At 40.1% G+C, this 17,492-nt stretch overlaps 1 protein-coding gene across 1 annotated transcript in view; it reads left to right on the plus strand.

The window, feature by feature from the left end:
• LOC100253751 (5'-3' exoribonuclease 4) overlaps positions 1-17,492 on the plus strand; it is a 73,770-nt gene that overhangs the window by 38,400 nt on the left and 17,878 nt on the right. The window contains exon 12 of the mRNA XM_010661627.3: positions 14,714-14,809. Coding sequence (XP_010659929.1) covers positions 14,714-14,809 — 96 coding nt within the window. The remainder of the gene's footprint in view (positions 1-14,713; positions 14,810-17,492) is intronic.

Here is a 17,492-nt window from a genome sequence, read left to right on the forward strand (position 1 = left end):
TACCTCCTTCCTAGATTGAAGAGCCATGGGAAAAGGTGGAGCTAAGAGCATACCCTTGTTCATTTTAGCTTCACACTTCTCCTCCTTTTCTTTTTCAAAACTTTCAACTTTTGTTCTTTCACTCTTCCCATCATCTTCATTCTTCTCTTTCTTCTCTTTTGGTTTTGGCATAGGTTGATCAACTTGCTTACCGCCTTTTAAGGTAATGGTTGCTTTGAATTCATCCTCCTTCGTAGAACTTTCACTTGTCTCTCCAATTTCATGGACTCCCTTTGGATTTTGTTGGGGTTGTGAATAGAATTTTCCTTTTTCTTGCACCGTATGCATGCTTGTAAGTTTGGAAATAGCAAGCTGCATATTATCAATTTTTTTGTGTGAGATTGATTTGCAAGCTTTCAGATTTCTGATTCAAAGATGTCTCCACATGGTCTATCCTTTGGTTTACTTGAGTATTGATTCTTTTGATCACCAACCCAAAATTTTACTCAAGTTTACAATAGCTTGCTCAATGAAAGAAACTTGTAGTGGAGAGTCTTGCATGAAGTGTTGGTTTGAAGAAAATTGCTCTTGTCCACAATTCCATGACATGTTCGAATGATTCTCAACATTCATTTCTCTCATAGCTGGTATTGTAGGATAATCACTCATTTGATGTTCCACAAATTGACAGCTAGAACATTGCTCCATGTAAATTGGATTATCATATATTGCATTTGCTTCATGAAATCCCTTGGCTTCAAGTTCCTCTAGCCTTGTCAAAGCTATCATTTTAGCTTCTAGATCAACATCTTCATTCACCATATGCATTCCTCCATTTGAATTGTTTTGAGACTTGGACTCGTGTGAATCCTTTCCACAACTCATGCCATGACCTTGATATTTCAGTCACATAATTCAAAAATTCAAAGGCTTCATTTGGATTTTTGCTCATAAAGTCACCTCCAGTCATGGTTCTAGCAATTGCTTCATAGTTGGTGACATGCCTTCATAAAAGTAGCCTACCAACATCCAAGTGTCACAACCATGATGAGGACAAGCATTGACTACTTCCATATATTTTTCCCAACAAGCATAAAATTTTTCATTCTCCAATGCTACAAAGTTGGTAATTTGCCTTTTCGAGCCACTTGTTTTGTGTGTAGGAAAAAATTTCTACAAGAAGGTTGTTTGTAGTTCCGACCATGACCTTATACTTTGGGGCCTCAATGAGTTGAACCACAACTTTGCCTTATCCTTCAATGTGAATGGAAAAAGCTTTAATCTTATAAGCTCAATGGATGTATTTCCCTCATGAAATGTATGACAAACCTTTTCAAAATCTTTGATGTGAGTGTATGGATTTTCATTTCCCATTCCATGGAATTGAGGTAGAAATGGTACCAAGTGAGTTTTTATCTCAATAGGCTCGTTAGGAAGAACCATACAAGATCCCACACCTATCCATTGAGGATGCGCATATATTCTCTCATTGACCTAGACATGCGAGAATTGTCATTGTTTAGTCCATGTTGACTTTGTTGGTCTTCCCCTTGATTTTCCATTTCCTCAAAAATTGGATTACAAACCAAAGATGATTAGCAATATAATCCTTTGAAAGCTCTCCCTCAAATTTTATTCTCAATGTAGCATGCAATTCTCGCCTACAAAACAAGCCAAGAAAAGCCAAAACAAACCAAGAAGAACAAAAAGGGAAATAAAAAACAAAAATCGAATAAAAAAATAAGAAGAAAAATGGAGAATCGGTTAAGGGAACTTCACCAATCTTGTGATCTGGATCACAAGGGTAAATCCTCACCAAAAAATTTTCCTTAATCACCTTGGCACCATCCCCAACAACGACGCCATTTTTAATTGATTTATTTTTTGTTGTTTATCGCATTAAAATAAAATTTATAACCTAATTCAACCATGCTAAAGTAACTCTTACCTGATCAAAAAAGGTTTTTAGCAAAAGTTACCGTAGTATAGTGGTCTTAGGTGTCGTCCACTGGGATGGATTATTTCTAGTAATTAAGGCTTGAATGGGGGAAAAGAAATGATTGTGATCAAGTGAAATTGATTTGACAATTCATGGTGAAAATTCAATATAACAATGATTTCTAATTGAGAAGAACAATAGAATGTAAAATAAGAGAGAATTAATTGGAAAAGAAATTTTCGGAATTTGGATTTTCTAGAAAACAATTTCCATAGTGAATAGATGTTGAGATCTATTTTTCATCAAGTTAGATTGAAAATCTAAATTCTCATTTAAGCCGATTTTTTATTTAGCTTTAGGCCTAGATCTAATTTCTCTTCAAGTTGGATTATTTAATCCAAGAGATTAATTTAAACAATATATTCAATTCATCGTAAAATCATCTTCTAATGTTTCATACAATGCAACTATTCGATCTCATTAAATCTAGTTTTAAGAATTTAATGAATCTTCTTAGTTTGCAATGTAATAGTCATTTAAGACAATTTGAAGAGAAAAATTCCCAAAATTCAATTAATCAATCAATTGGATCAATTTACCTTTGCAATTAAGGTTTATTTCTCTAATTCACCATGGATCTTGCCTCTACTCTTTCCTAAAAAAAAAAAAACGAGATTTAGCCACTCATACTTGGAGATTTGATCTCACAAGGCGTGTTTGGCTAGTGAGAAAATGAGGGAAAATGAAAGTAAATAGAGAATTCTATTTACAAAAAAAGTTTCTAGAAAAAATTTCAAATCCAAAGTATCCAAAAAAACTACGACATGATAAATTCAAGTTTCTATTTATAGGCCAAGGTCAAGTGGACACTTGACAACCTCTCATTGGTCTTCTAGAACCTTTTAGATTCACAAATCTGGAGTTTAGCATCAAAATCATGATTTCGTACGAGCTTCAGCCATTTCACACGATGACTGTCATTTTTGCATGGTCGTGCGAAATCAATGGAGTAGCAGTAGCAGCAACAACAACAACAACAACAACAGCTTTCTAGACCATTTTGCATGACTATGCGAAATTTTCGCATGTTCATGCAAAATCAACTTAGGCATCCTCCTTATACTGCAACCAATTTTCCTCCCTTGGTCCATTTCGCACAGTTATGCGAAATTTTCGCATGATCATGCGAATTTGTAATATTTTGTTTTTGACCTTCTTTTTATCATTTCTTCCATTTTCTTCTTTTGACTCCCCTTTAACTACCTCCAAATCTCGATCCAATTACATTGCTTCTTCCTCATCATTCACATTATTTGCACTCTTCAATTCGATTCATCTCTTTCATCACCAATTTATCAAAATCATACCTTGAAATGACTCCAAAACTTCATAAAACTTGTTAATAACTTTTGCTAGGGCAACAACTTGTTAATTGAGTATTTTAATCATAATTGCTACTCAAAATATGTGAAACTCATGAGAATTACTATCTAAAATATGTTCTTTTTGAGTATTAATCACCTATGTGATAGGTTTAACGACTTTCGTACAAGGTGTTGAACTGGAATAGCTGCAGTTTTTGATAATCCTGTTGGAGGGAAACTTTTGATTAACATCATTATGTCTTCTTTGATGATAACTCTTTCACTAATTAAAATTCAAATGACTTTCTTTCATTGAACTATCAAGTGATTTTTTTTTGATAGGGAAAATGAAAACGTATTAAAGGAAAAAAAAGGTATACACGGTGTATACAAAGAGACCCAACTACCAAAAAACAATGTGAAGACACAAAAAACTATAACCACACTTTACACAGAGCCTAGCCAATCCACAAAGTCAACCAATGACATGGAGTTGACCCCACTATACAATCTAACGCAATCCTAAAGAAGTTACAAAAAAGAATTTATAATCAATTTATCCATGGTTTCACAATTATAAAAGACACTCCTATTTCTCTCCCTCCAAATGGTCCAAAATAGGCACAAAAAAACAGCCTTCCAAGCTTTCTTTATCTTTTTGCCAACAAAAATCCTGCATTAGCTTAAGAGAACACAACTAACTGTGGAATGCATCACCCACTAAACCCCAAAGAGAGCAAAAATCAAATGCTACAAAGATTGCGCTTTCGAACAATGAAGGGGAATATGATCAATTGTTTCTTCTTTTGTTTTACACAAGTAGCATTTATTGGGAACTCTCCAACCCCTCCTTTTGAGCTGATTTAACGTCAAAATCTTGCCCCATGTTGCTTCATGTGCAAAAAAGCTGATTCTTGATAGCAACTATGAGTCAGAAATGTGAGAAGTATTCTCGTTACTTTCTTAGATCTTATTTTGAAGACAATAGGAAGGTAATTCTGTGTTTAAAGCCTTCCAATCAATTACTTTCCTGTCTCACCAAAGTAAACATGTCTAGTGCAGGTTATTTTATTTTTATTTGTCAAAATTAAAATATTGTTTTAAATCAACGTCATGAGTGAGAGAGCGAGTGAGAGAACGAGGGCGGCCGAGAGCGAGGAAGTGAGTGAACCCGCCGGCGGCGAGAATGTTTCTCGCGCGGAGAATAGGAGGAAAAGGAAGACGAGGAGTTTCGGGGTGGAGTCCAAGTCCTTCGAGCTGGAAATGGAGGAGAGGAGAGGAAAAACCCTAATAACCATCACGGAAAGCAAGAAAGGGGTATCGTCTTGGGTGCGCATGGGGATGTTCAGCGTCGGACTGTTCATGGAAGGCCTTCATCAGTGCATTGAAGATGTGAATGAAGGCAGATGGGAAAAGGGTTGGAAGGAGAAGGGGAGGAACTTTTCTCTGGTGCGCATTACGAATAGGGGGGGTTGTTTTTTGCGGTTGGGGGTTATTGATTTGGAGTTGAAAAGTTATAGTATTTGTATTCCGAAGGGCAAAGGAGGCAAGGGGGGATGGTCGGCGATGGTGGAGGCTCTCTATCAGTTGGATAACAGTATTATTAATAAGGAAAAACAAGAAGAAATGAGGGTAAGGGGAAGGCAGTGCACGGAGATGACGAAAGGGAGGTCGTTTGCAGATGCGGTGAAGGGTGGGTGGAACAAGGAGTCCAAGATCATATGAGTGGAGGTGGCTCGGGAGGAACTAAGTAGAAATCTCAGTAGGCTAGAACATTGCTTGATCGGAAGCTAGAGCCCCAACAATACAACAGGGGAAACCTTGGAAACCTTGGGTGGGGAAATGGCCAAAGCTTGGGGTTTGAAAGGCAAGATGGGGATGGCGAGTATGGGAAAAGGACGTGTGTTGCTGGAATTTGAATTTGTGGAAGAAGCGAGACGGGTTAATCTATCAGGCATTAGGGCTGTGAGAGGTGTTCAAATGGGCTTGGAGTGCTGGGACCCAAACTCAGGCTGTTTGGAGGAAGGGGAGACAAGAAAGGAAGTGTGGGTGAGAATATTAGGGTTACCAATGTCGTTATGGGTTCTGTCGGTGCTGAGAAGGGTGGGAGATGCGTGTGGAGGGTTTCTTGACGTCGATCCTCAGACGGAGAGCTTGGAGGAGTTGCAGTGGGCCAGGGTCTTGGTCAGATCGGACGGCGAGACTTTCCCTGACACTCTAGAGTTAGGGATTGAAGAGACGACATACTCTGTAACCCTATGGTGGGAGAGGATGCCGTCGATAAGGACGGAAGAGGGGAGAAAGCAAAGCCTGTGGAATCCAACAACGAGGGAGGTTGAAGGTGACGAAGCTTCACGCGCTGCTACGCGAGTGGAGCAGTTGGTGGGCGTGGGAACCGAGGCGCAGAGTCAGTCAGATGATGGGACTGACTGTCTGTCGCAGGACATGGGCCCCTCTGTAAAGAGAGCCCAAACGCGAGTGGGCTCGCCGCAGGGGCCTGGCTTGAAATCTGGGCTTACAGCTTCTGGGCTGCTTTGGGCCTATGGGCCCAAGTTACCTCTAGCTTCTGAAGCCCCAAAGGGGGATCAGTCTGGGCCGAGGCATTCTAATAGGTTGGGGCGGGGTGCAGGCTATGGTATGGGCCAGACTCATAAGGGGAAATCCAATTTAGCCCAGACCCACCTTTCAGATATTGGGCTTCTTTTAAAAACCCCTTCTTCTTGCTCCAACGGTCATTTTAAAGCTGATGACTTAGAGAAAGAGTTCACCAGATGCAGAGAGGAAGAAATGGGGAGAAGACAACAGCTGGACCCAAACAACCCGAGCGCTGAAAGAATGCTAGAAGAAGAAGCTGCGAGGTATGTCTCAGAGATAAATATGGGGGGTACCAGGGCACAAGGGTCTTCCTCTTCTAATCTTCTTTGTTTCGGTCGGACTCCGGAGAGGGAGTATTACGACCATTCTGGGGGGAGAAGAGAGGGAATTCTGGTTGGAAGTGGGTCGCGAAGACCAAATACAGAAGATCATTCAGGAAGAAGGGATGGCTGTTGGGACCTGGTTGAAATCAGCAGCGATGACCCTACGGGTAGGAATTTGGGGTGGACTACAGACCAGTGGGCTAGTCAAGAGGGCAGAAAGGAAGACCAGCTCAATTGGGAGGAAAGTAGCCTGATTAAATTCAGCCACTTTTTGGGTTTCTCAACGAAAGGTCTAGAGAAGGAAATTCTGAATTTTTTAGGAAAAATCAGGAAAAGAAGGGAGAAAATAATAGACAAAGGGCTATTGGAGACTACAAGATTTGAAAGAGAGCTTAAGAGATTGGAGTGCTCTGTTAACTATGAAGGGGACACTAGGAAGAAAGGCCCTCAACAGGGCAGAGGGATCCAAAGTTCAGTTGTCCAATGAATGTAAGACTTCTGAGTTGGAATGTGAGGGGCGTGAATGATAGGTCCAAGAGGAAAGTAATCAAGTCAGTTATCAGAAGCCAAAAGGTGGACCTGTTCTGTATTCAAGAAACAAAGATGCAAGTTATGTCTGAAGAGGTGGTGAGGAGTCTAGGGCCGGGGAGACATCTTGATTGGAAGGCTTTAAATGCTATGGGGACAACAAGGGGTGTCTTGATTTGCTGGGACAAAAGATCTCTAGATTTGCTGGGGGTGGAAGAGGGCCAATTCTCCATTTCCTGTAGATTCAGGAATGTGGGAGATGGAGTAATCTGGGTGTTCACAGGGGTTTATGGTCCTTGTTCCAGAAAGGATAGGGAGTGTTTATGGGAGGAGTTCGGGGCAATTAGAGGACTGTGGGAGGACCCATGGTGTTTAGGAGGTGACTTTAATTCAACTCTATACCAAGCTGAAAGGAGTAGAAATGGGAGGATCACTTCAGCTATGAGGAGGTTTGCCCAGGTCATAGATGAGTTAGGGCTAATTGATATTCCCTTGCAAGGGGGATCCTTCACTTGGAGTGGGGGGCTCAATAATCAATCGTGGGCCAGGTTGGATAGATTCCTGGTGTCCCCCAATTGGATAGATCAATACAGTAGGGCTATTCAAAGAAGATTGCCTCGCCCAATCTCGGATCATTTTCCGATTTTGCTTGAGGGAGGTGGCCTAAGGAGAGGTCCTTACCCCTTCAAATTTGAAAACATGTGGCTCAAAGCTGAGGGGTTCAAAGAGCTGATAGAGGGGTGGTGGCAAGGGATAGTGGTTAGAGGAAGGCCGAGCTACAGGTTAGCAGCTAAGATGAGGGGTCTGAAACACAATTTAAAGATCTGGAATAAGGAGGTTTTTGGAAGGTTGGAGAAAAACAAAGCTGAAGCCCTTCAGCAAGTGGAGCGATGGGATGTAGTGGAAGAAGAGAGGGCTCTATCAGAGGAAGAGTTAGGTCACAAAAAAACAGCTAAGGAGAATTATTCAAAATGGGTGTCGATGGAAGAAGTGCATTGGAGACAGCTATCAAGGGAAATATGGCTTAGGGAAGGGGATAGGAACACGGGATTCTTTCACCGTATGGCTAATGCCCACAGGAGAGTCAATAATCTGATCAAAATTAAGATTAATGGGGTGAGGCTTACAGAAGATCAAGAAGTGAGGGATGGAATAGTAAATGCTTATCAGCATCTTCTTTCGGAAAACTCGGATTGGAAGGCGGATATAGGGGGTCTTGTGCTGAAGCAGATCAGCCTATCAGAAGCGGATGCTCTTGAGCTCCCTTTCTCTGAGGCTGAGATCTATGCTGCATTAATGGGGTTGAATGGGGACAAGGCCCCGGGTCCGGATGGTTTCACTGTAGCATTTTGGCAAAATTGTTGGGAGATTGTCAAGGAGGATGTCTTGGATATGTTCAAAGAATTCTATGATCAGAATTCTTTCATCAAGAGCCTAAATCATACATTTCTGGTCTTGATTCCGAAGAAAGGGGGGGCAGAGGACTTGGGGGACTACAGGCCAATCAGTTTGCTTGGGGGTCTTTATAAATTATTGGCTAAGGTGCTGGCCAATAGGCTCAAAAAAATCATAGATAAGGTGATTTCTCCTGATCAGAACGCCTTCATCAAAGGGAGACAGATTCTTGACGGTTCCCTAATCGCAAATGAGGTAATAGACTCTTGGCAAAAAAGGGGAGAGAAAGGCCTAATCTGTAAGTTGGACATTGAGAAGGCGTTTGATAATATCAATTGACAGTTTTTATTAAAGGTTATGCATAAGATGGGCTTCGGATCAAAATGGATAGGATGGATGTGGAGCTGTATTTCTACCATCAAATATTCAATGCTGGTGAATGGGGTTCCAGCTGGTTTCTTTTCAAGTTCTAAAGGGCTTAGGCAAGGGGATCCCCTATCCCCCTACCTATTTATCATGGGAATGGAAGTCCTTAGTGCGTTAATATGGAGGGCCGTTGAAGGGGGGTTCATTTATGGCTGTAGGATATGGAAAGGAAGAGGGCAGCCCGTAAACATAACTCATCTCCTGTTTGCGGATGATACAATTGTCTTTTGTGAGGCAAAGAAAGAGTCCCTGTTGTACTTGAGCTGGATCCTATTATGGTTCGAGGCCGCCTCAGGTTTAAAAATTAACTTGGAGAAAAGCATGGTCATTCCGGTAGGGGAGGTGGAAGGGGCGCTTGATATGGCTGCGGAAATTGGGTGTAAGGTGGGACAGCTGCCCACTGTTTATTTGGGGCTGCCCCTTGGGGCGCCTAATAGGGCCTCCTCCGTTTGGGATGGGGTGGAGGAGAAAATGAGGAGGAAGCTTGCTCTTTGGAAGCGTCAATTTCTGTCCAAAGGAGGGAGAATTACTCTCATTAAGAGCACGCTGGCCAGCATTCCTTTGTATCAAATGTCACTTTTCCGCATGCCTAAATCAGTGGCAAGAAGACTAGAAAAGCTTCAAAGGAATTTTTTGTGGGGAGGAGCCAATGGAGGGAATAAGGCTCATCTAATCAAGTGGGAGGTTGTGTGTACGGATAAAAAGAAGGGAGGGTTGGGGTTAAGAAAGTTAATTTGGTTAAACAAAGCTCTCCTTGGCAAATGGATTTGGAGGTTTGCGCGGGCTAAGGAGGAGCTGTGGAAAAAAGTGCTTGAGGCTAAGTATGGGAAAGAGGAGTTTGGGTGGAGTACAAGGAAGGCAAATGGGGTGTTTGGGGTTGGTGTGTGGAAGGAAATTCTGAAGGAGTCCACTTGGTGTTGGGATAACATGGTATTCAAGGTGGGAAAAGGCAATAAAGTAAGGTTTTGGATTGATCCTTGGTGTGCAAACAACGTGCTGTCCGAAGCTTTCCCGGACCTCTTCTCCATGGCTGCCCAAAGAAACGCCACTGTGGAGGATTATTGGGATCAGAATCTGAGTCAAGGAGGGTGGAGCTTAAGACTGTTGAGAGACTTCAATGATTGGGAATTGGGGTTGGTGGACAATATGTTAGTTGAGTTGAGGAACTATAGAGTATCTATGGAGGAAGATTCGGTTTTTTGGAGGGGAGGAGCGGACGGGCTGTTTAAAGTTAAGGAAGCATATAGGGTGTTGATTAATGCTGATGAAGCGGCCTTCCCCCATAGCAATGTTTGGGTGGCCAAAGTTCCAACAAAAATTATTTTCTTTGCTTGGGAAGCTACTTGGGGGAAGGTTCTTACATTGGATAGGTTGCAGAGAAGAGGATGGCACCTTCCTAATCGGTGCTTCTTGTGTGGATGTGAAGAGGAAACTATCAATCATATACTAATTCATTGTACGGTGGCAAAAGGTTTATGGGATATTATTCTTGCATTGTGTGGTGTACAGTGAGTCTTTCCTAATTCTGTAATGGAGGTCCTTAGTAGTTGGAAAGGCTCTTTTGTGGGGAGAAAAAGAAAGAAAGTGTGGAAGTCCATCCCACTTTTCATTTTTTGGACAATTTGGAAGGAGAGGAATAGGCTCGCCTTTAAAGGGGGTGTATTAGCCTTTCAGAAATTAAAGACTTCGTTTGTGTATAATTTTTGGGGTTGGGCTAAAGTGTACATTGATATGGAGTCGAATTCCCTTATAGGTTTCTTGGAGTGGATAGCTTCCAAGTAGGGGTTGGGTTCTTTTGTTTTTTGGTTAAGGGTTTGTAGCCTTGTATACTCCCTGTATGCTCTTTGGCTTTTTGCCTTCGTTAATATAATCGTTTACTTATCAAAAAAAAAACTATGAGTTAGAAATGTCTTTGTTCTCCTAACTGCCAAAGAAGAGCAAAAAAACTTAATTGAGAAACTACCATTCTTTGTAACCAGCCACACCATAATACCCTCAATACCCACAGTAATGGAGTACTCATACAACCTCCCAAAAAAGACTTCAACCTCTTTTAATTCCCAATCATGCAATTGGCTCCCAAATTTAGGATTCCAACTGCCATTGTCCTAAACATTTACCACCTAGGCATTTTTTGAAGAGGCTATAGAAAAGAGTTTCGGGAAAGACTCCCTCAAAGGTGTGTCCCCGCACCATTTCTCCTTCCAAAATTTCACCCTGTTCCCATATCTCCATATCCCTCTCTCACCTCTTTAGTGCACCACCCCCCTCCTATTTGCCTATACTTGCCTACAATTATCTGTTTCCAAAGGGGGTTCCTTTCACTCGCAAATCTCTAAGATCATTTCCCCAAAAGAGCCTTATTAAGGATGGATAAATTTCTAATGCTCAGGCCCCTTTTTGTTTTCCCAAGCACATTGTAACCCAGTTAACTAGATTCAACTTTTGGTCCAAGGCCCCCCTTCCCCAAAGAAAGTCCTTTTGAATCTTTTCCAATCTAATAACTATCCTCCTAGAGATGACAAAAAGGAACATGAAATAAATTGGCAAGTTTGATAAGGTGCTTTTTATTAGAGTAAGTCTTTCACTTTTTGAGAGGTATTGTCTCTTCCACAAAACAAGTCTTTTATGGAATCTTTTTTCCACCCCTTCCCAAATCCTGGATGACTTGTTCCCAAGGGAAGGCCTAAGTAAGTGGTTGGGAGAACACCCACCTTTTTTTTTTATTTTTTTTTATTTTTGGATAATCGAGGAACCTTCCATAGCCAAACCCTTGGGACTCTCCATGGGGACCCAAATCACAGGGTCTTGACCACCCCATAACAATCAGCACTAGGTAAAGTCAGGGTATCATCAGTGGTAGGATTCGAACCCAACACCATGTGCCATTTACTGGGACCACACTTCCCAGTGTTTGCCCTGACCAACTGGACTACCTTAACGGGTGGGAAGTGCACCCACCTTGCACCTTAGAACCCTTGCAAGATCCTCCAAGTTTGGAACATCCCCACTAGGGATCATCTCTTTTTCTCCATGTTGATCCTTAGCCTTGATAAAACCTCAAATCACATAAAAGCCCATCCCAGGTACTCTATGTTCTCTTTACTAGCATCACAAAAAACAAGGGTGTTGTTAGCAAATAAAAAAAAGGGAAGATCTCCACCCCTGTACCCTCTCTTTTCCCAATTAAGAAGCCTTCAAAAAACCTCCTCTTAGCGCCTATAAAAAGTTGCACAAAGGTATACACAATGTATACAAATGAGCCAATAGGCAAACAATGCTAAAGAAAAACAAAAAACTTCTTTGCATCTCTTAAAGCTTAACTAATTATAGAAGTCTAATAGGGACAAATAGGTATCACCTATGTACATTCTAACCCCCTCTTAAAATATCTATATATATATATATATGAAAGTTTGCTTGATTACTTGATCCCCTTTTTCAATGTTTTCAAAAGCTCTCCTATTTATTTCTTTCCAAATTGTCCAAAATAAACACAAGGGGTAGCTCTCCAAGCTTTCTTCTTTTTCTTCCTAACACATGATCCATTCCAACTTAAAAAGGCCTCTCTTGTAGCAGAGTGCATCACCCATTTATCTTAAATAGAGCATAAATAAGATGCCACAACATGTTTGTTTTCAAACTGTGAAGGAGGATATGATCAATTTTTTTTTTTCGTTACGTTTGCACATATAACATCTATTTAGAATTGTCCATTCCCTTCTTTTAAGGTGGCTAATGTTGAAATCCTCCCCCAAGTAGCTTCCTATGTGAAGAAACTCACCCTCATGGGGACCCACGAATTCAAAACCAAGCTTATAGGGAACGCTTCAAAATTTACAGTTGAAAAGGAGGAATAAAGAAACTTAATTGAGAAATTGCCACTTCTTGTGTGCTACCAAATCTTCTTATTCTTTATACCACTACTAATCGACTGCAGTTGAGCTTTCATGAAAAAGTCTTCCACCTCATCTATTTCCTAGTCGCAAATCTATCTTGTTAATCTAGGGTTTCAACACCCACCACCCTCTCCAATTTGATCCCACATCTTGACTATCCATGCATTTTTAGTGGGAGCTATTGAGAATAGTGTAAGGAAAGCCTCACCTAAGGGCTTAGTCCCACACCACCGGTTTGTCTAAAACATACTCTATGCCTATTTCCCACTTTGCAAGTGATTTTTCTTTTGAAATCTTTGTAAGTCTTTAGCACCCCCTTTTTGGAACTAACACTTGAAGGTTGCATTTAGACTTATTTGAAAAGTGCCCAGCTCGTAGAACTTCCTAAAAAAGTCCATTTGTCCACTTTTCACAAAGTCCCAATTGTATTACCAGAAGGCTATAGAGAAGCCATCTGGCCTAGGGGCCTACTCAAACTAAAGAGGCTAAAAATACTTCCTCCTTTTAGAAAAGGAGCCTCCAAATGCCCTGAATGTTCTTGATCCAAAATTTCAAAAATCATTTCACTAATACTTGGTCTCTAGTCCCCTGATTCAAAAAGAAGGCATTAAAAAACATTAGTCATCCCCTCCTTTATGTTTGCTTCCTCTGACAAAGTAACACTATTTACCCTAACTTTATTCAAATAATTCCTTCATTGAATGTCTTATGGAAAAACTTTATGTTCTTATCTCCCTCTTTAAGCAATAATTCACAAGACTTTTATCTATGCAAAATTTTTTCAATTTCTGCCCACTTGCAATACTTCCCCATTGCCAAATTGTTTCTCTTTCCTTTGCATCCCAAAAACCGGTTTGATTCAAGGCAGCATCTTTGTTGGTGGCAATGTTCCTAAAAACATCTTTATTCCAAATTTTAGTATCATGCTTTGGAGCTTTGAGCTTGATTGCCAAGATGTGGCTATACGAACCCCTAATAGCGTAGCTCGTTCACTAGCTTCTAATAAGTTCCTTGAACCCTTCTTCTTTTAGTCACATACTTTCAAATCTAAATGGTGTTTTACCCCTCCTCATCACTTTATCTAATAAAATGGGAGTGTGATTTGAGACCAGTCTTGGCAAAACACATTGGATCAGGACACTGAAGTGATTTTCCTATTGTTCAGAAACCAAGAAGCGATCCAGCCTAGAAGAAGACTGGTTATTTGACTGACCTCTCCTAGTAAAAGTATCACTGCCAGGGGGAGGTCCCTCAAGTGAAGCTCTTCAATTAAGACTGAGAAATGTCACATTGCTGCTGAACTTCTTAGGCAGTTCCTCATTTGCTACTATGTTGAAATCACCACCAATATACCATGGGTCATTCCAAGGCCCTCTAATATCATACATTTCTGTCCAAAAATCCTCTCTTTCCCCACTTTGGACCAGCCCATGCATTCCTGAAAATATCTAGATCAAGCTTTCTTCACTGTTTTTGAACCTCCAACAGATAGAGTAAGCCCCTAGCTCCATATCGACTAACTCCCAACACTTTGTTGTTGTAAATAACCAGGATCCCCCCTGCTTGACATTTAGTATCCATGACACCCCAACTTAAGAATCTACCTACTCACACACTCTTCACCACCTGAACAGGCATGTGCTGGACCTTAGTTTCTTGAAGGCGCACATGGTCTACCCTTTGAGATCTGATAAGAGATTTAATAACTTTCCGCTTATCCCCCTCATTTATTCCCTAACATTCCAAGAAAGAATGCAGTGCTTCATCAACAAAACTTGGATAACTCCCAATTCCCTCTCCCACTTCTTGCCCCTTTGCTTGTAGCAGAGGAATGATTGATGGAGCACTCCAAATTTTGCAAGTCTCTCTCAAATCCAGACCCGACACCTGACCCTTTTTTTTAATTCCTAGACTAAAGGTATTCTCTTATTCTTGTAAGTTTATCAGAAAAGTTGTCTTTCTCTTTTTTTGATCAGATTTTGTATATTTTCGAAGGATTTCTCATCCTTCATTTGTACTTAAAAATTCATATCAATAAATTAGTTTGTTTCTGATAAAAGAAAAATTATAATTCAAAACAGGTGCTGAAGGCTTGTATTTGTATTTCCGTTTAGTTTACGTTTGAAAAGTAGTTGCTTTTTCACTTTGTTCTGGGTCTCCAAATCCTTGATTTATCTACATACCTGCCTGCACATGATAGATACTCGGAGTAGTGGTTTTCTCCTAATTGAATAATATTAAATTAGTCATGAATATTCTTTTCAGGTGAAATTGGGGGAGCCTGGATACAAAGAAAGATATTATACTGAAAAATTTAATTTATCCAATCCAGAGGAGATTGATAAAGTTAGGAAAGAAATAGTAAGTTCTTTCTTTTCCCTGTAGTGAATTTAAGTTATTAATTTATTTTGAATTTAAGTTATCAATTTTTTTTTTGGTGAATTTGAGATGTTTGTGTTTAAGATCTGCAGTTGCTATAATCATGGTGTGCTGTTTTATTGGAAATTTCATGATAGTTACCCCTTTTAAGAATTGTGGGAATAGGCTATCATTTTAATGGAGTTATTTAAGGAATTTTTTTAAGAAATAATTTGGAACCTGTCAATGATGGACAGTTGTGGATTTGGAATTAGCATTTTTTGTTTTCATAATTAACATATGCTAGTAGACTAAGTTGAATGTCTAGTGGAGAATGACTTAGTAGATGTTTACTAAGAACGGGCTGCATATAATGTTGGGATATTGATGCTCTGATTAGGAGTTCACACTGCTGGGTTATCATGACTTCATTTGTCATGCTTGAACCATTTTTGGTGATGGATTGAAGATCAGTTTTCAGGAGGAATTATTGTATGGTGACCAATTGCTTTCTTAATAATGTTCTCTTCTTTATCACCTTAAACCTGATCCTACTCCTGAAGGTCTTCCACCCACTTTTGATTACCTTCCACACTCCCACGCCATACCTTTCTCTGACAACTCTAGTGCACCATCTTCCCTCTTCCTCATCATATTTCCTTTAGACAAATACTAGCTTGTCCATGAGCCTAGCTTTTTGAGGAATGTCTTCTCTACTACATCTCACATCATAGAAGATTTGAATGAAGCACCCAAAGGAAGACCAAGATGGATGGGGGTTAGCCCCCTGAGGTTTGGGTCCCCATGGAGAGTCCTAAAGGCTTGGCCATGGAAGGTTCCTCAGTTATCAAAAAAAAAAAAAAAAAAAAAAATCTCCCTGCACAAGAGGAGAAGAGGGAGTCCCACCACTCTAACCACACTTCCTTTGTGTGGACTTCTTTTCGGTAGTAGCCTACCTCAGGGTTCCACCTTTCCAATTTTAACACCTTATCCTTAAACCTTCAAACACCCATTTAGCTCTCTTCGCATTAGAAAAACCTTAAAATTGAACTACAAGAAAGCTCTCCCTAACTGAGAGATCTTCACTTCCCCTGTCAAAGGCCAATTAAAGGTCACCCAGCTGTATAAAGTGCTTATACCTGGGCCAGGGGAAGATCCCTTACCTCACCATCCAATCAAACAATGCTTCAACTTATCCTTTCTTTTTTGAACCTCTTCATTCCCCACCTGAATCCAGATTGCATCACCCAACCTACCATGAGCCTTCTTGACAGCCTCAGCCTACGAACCTTTTGCCCCCTCCTTCGTACCCTCATCATCCACAATCCTAGGGGTGACCGAGAGGGGAGATGAACTTGCCATAGAAAGAGAACCAACACCAAGGTGGCGAAGCTTCTCGGCCAGCACAGACCACCCCGTAGCTAGACTCCTTCCCTCAGGAAAATACAGAGAAAATATCTTAGCCTCCACTGAATTCACCACAAAAAGAATGAATCTGCCTGCCCTGTTTGAACGACGCTCCAACCTAAACTCTCTACCATTTTCCCCCCCAGACTTTGCTACACCGCTTCCCATCTTCATCCCTGCAACAAATAATTTATAGATTTATAAAATTAAATTTTTACAAATATATACTTAATTAAAACATTAAAAATTAATCTCTTCCATTTGAAAAACAACATGCATCTATTTTTAAATACTTTCATCACTTTTAAAAGCAAAGCTTTGCAATGTAAACATATTTATTTACAGTTGATTTCCAATTTTTTATTCATGCATGCAAATAATAAATTGGCCAAAATTTCAGTAGCATTTTTTCTATTTTATGATATTTGACAAAATATCCAAATATAATCTTTTGCAATTAATTAATAAGCATAAAAAAAACAATAGTCCACCAAAAACTCTCGATAATATGTTTATTAATGGAATCAACGCTAAAAAAAATCAGTACTCTAAGTATTATGACACCAACTCTACAATTAACATGAATAAAAGGTGATAGATAACATTCAAATGAATTATGGAGTTCATGATGAGGATTTCTTAGAGATAACATATACATTATTTACTTAGGAAAAACAAGAATAAGAAGAAGAAAGATGATAAATAACAAGGAACAAATGACGATGCTATATCCATAACAATCCTTCTCAAAATCAATGTTGAACATTACCCCCTCCTGTTCTAATCATTCATTTTCGTTTGCTGCTTCATTCTCCATTGAGTCATGTATAGAATCTGTTTGCAAGAAGTAATGGTCTCAGTAATACAAGACCTTGACTATAATCTTATAGAGACTAGTCACTAAATCAATGGATCTAAAATTTGAAGTTCTTGTAGTTTCACTCCTCTTAGGCACCAAAGGAACAGATATGGCATTAGTACTCTTATTAATAACCCTACTGTTGTAAAATTTTGAAAAAACCTTTTAATAGATCCTCCTTAATAGTCTCCTAGAATCTTAGCACTAAACTAAGGAGGAACCATTGGGGTCAGAAGCCTTTTCCTAAATCCAGGTGAAAAGCAGCTTCATGAATTTCCTCCATAGTGAAGGGCACTCCAACCACCTAGTGCACTCCATTGAGATTGGAGACCAATCCAGCATTTGCCCTGAAGTCTCCCATAGAAACTCAAGATCTCCCATGAGAGATATTGTCTTGTTTATCAAGCACTCGAGACTGAA

This window comes from Vitis vinifera, chromosome 14 (assembly GCF_030704535.1).
Source record: "Vitis vinifera cultivar Pinot Noir 40024 chromosome 14, ASM3070453v1".
Lineage (NCBI taxonomy): Eukaryota > Viridiplantae > Streptophyta > Magnoliopsida > Vitales > Vitaceae > Vitis > Vitis vinifera.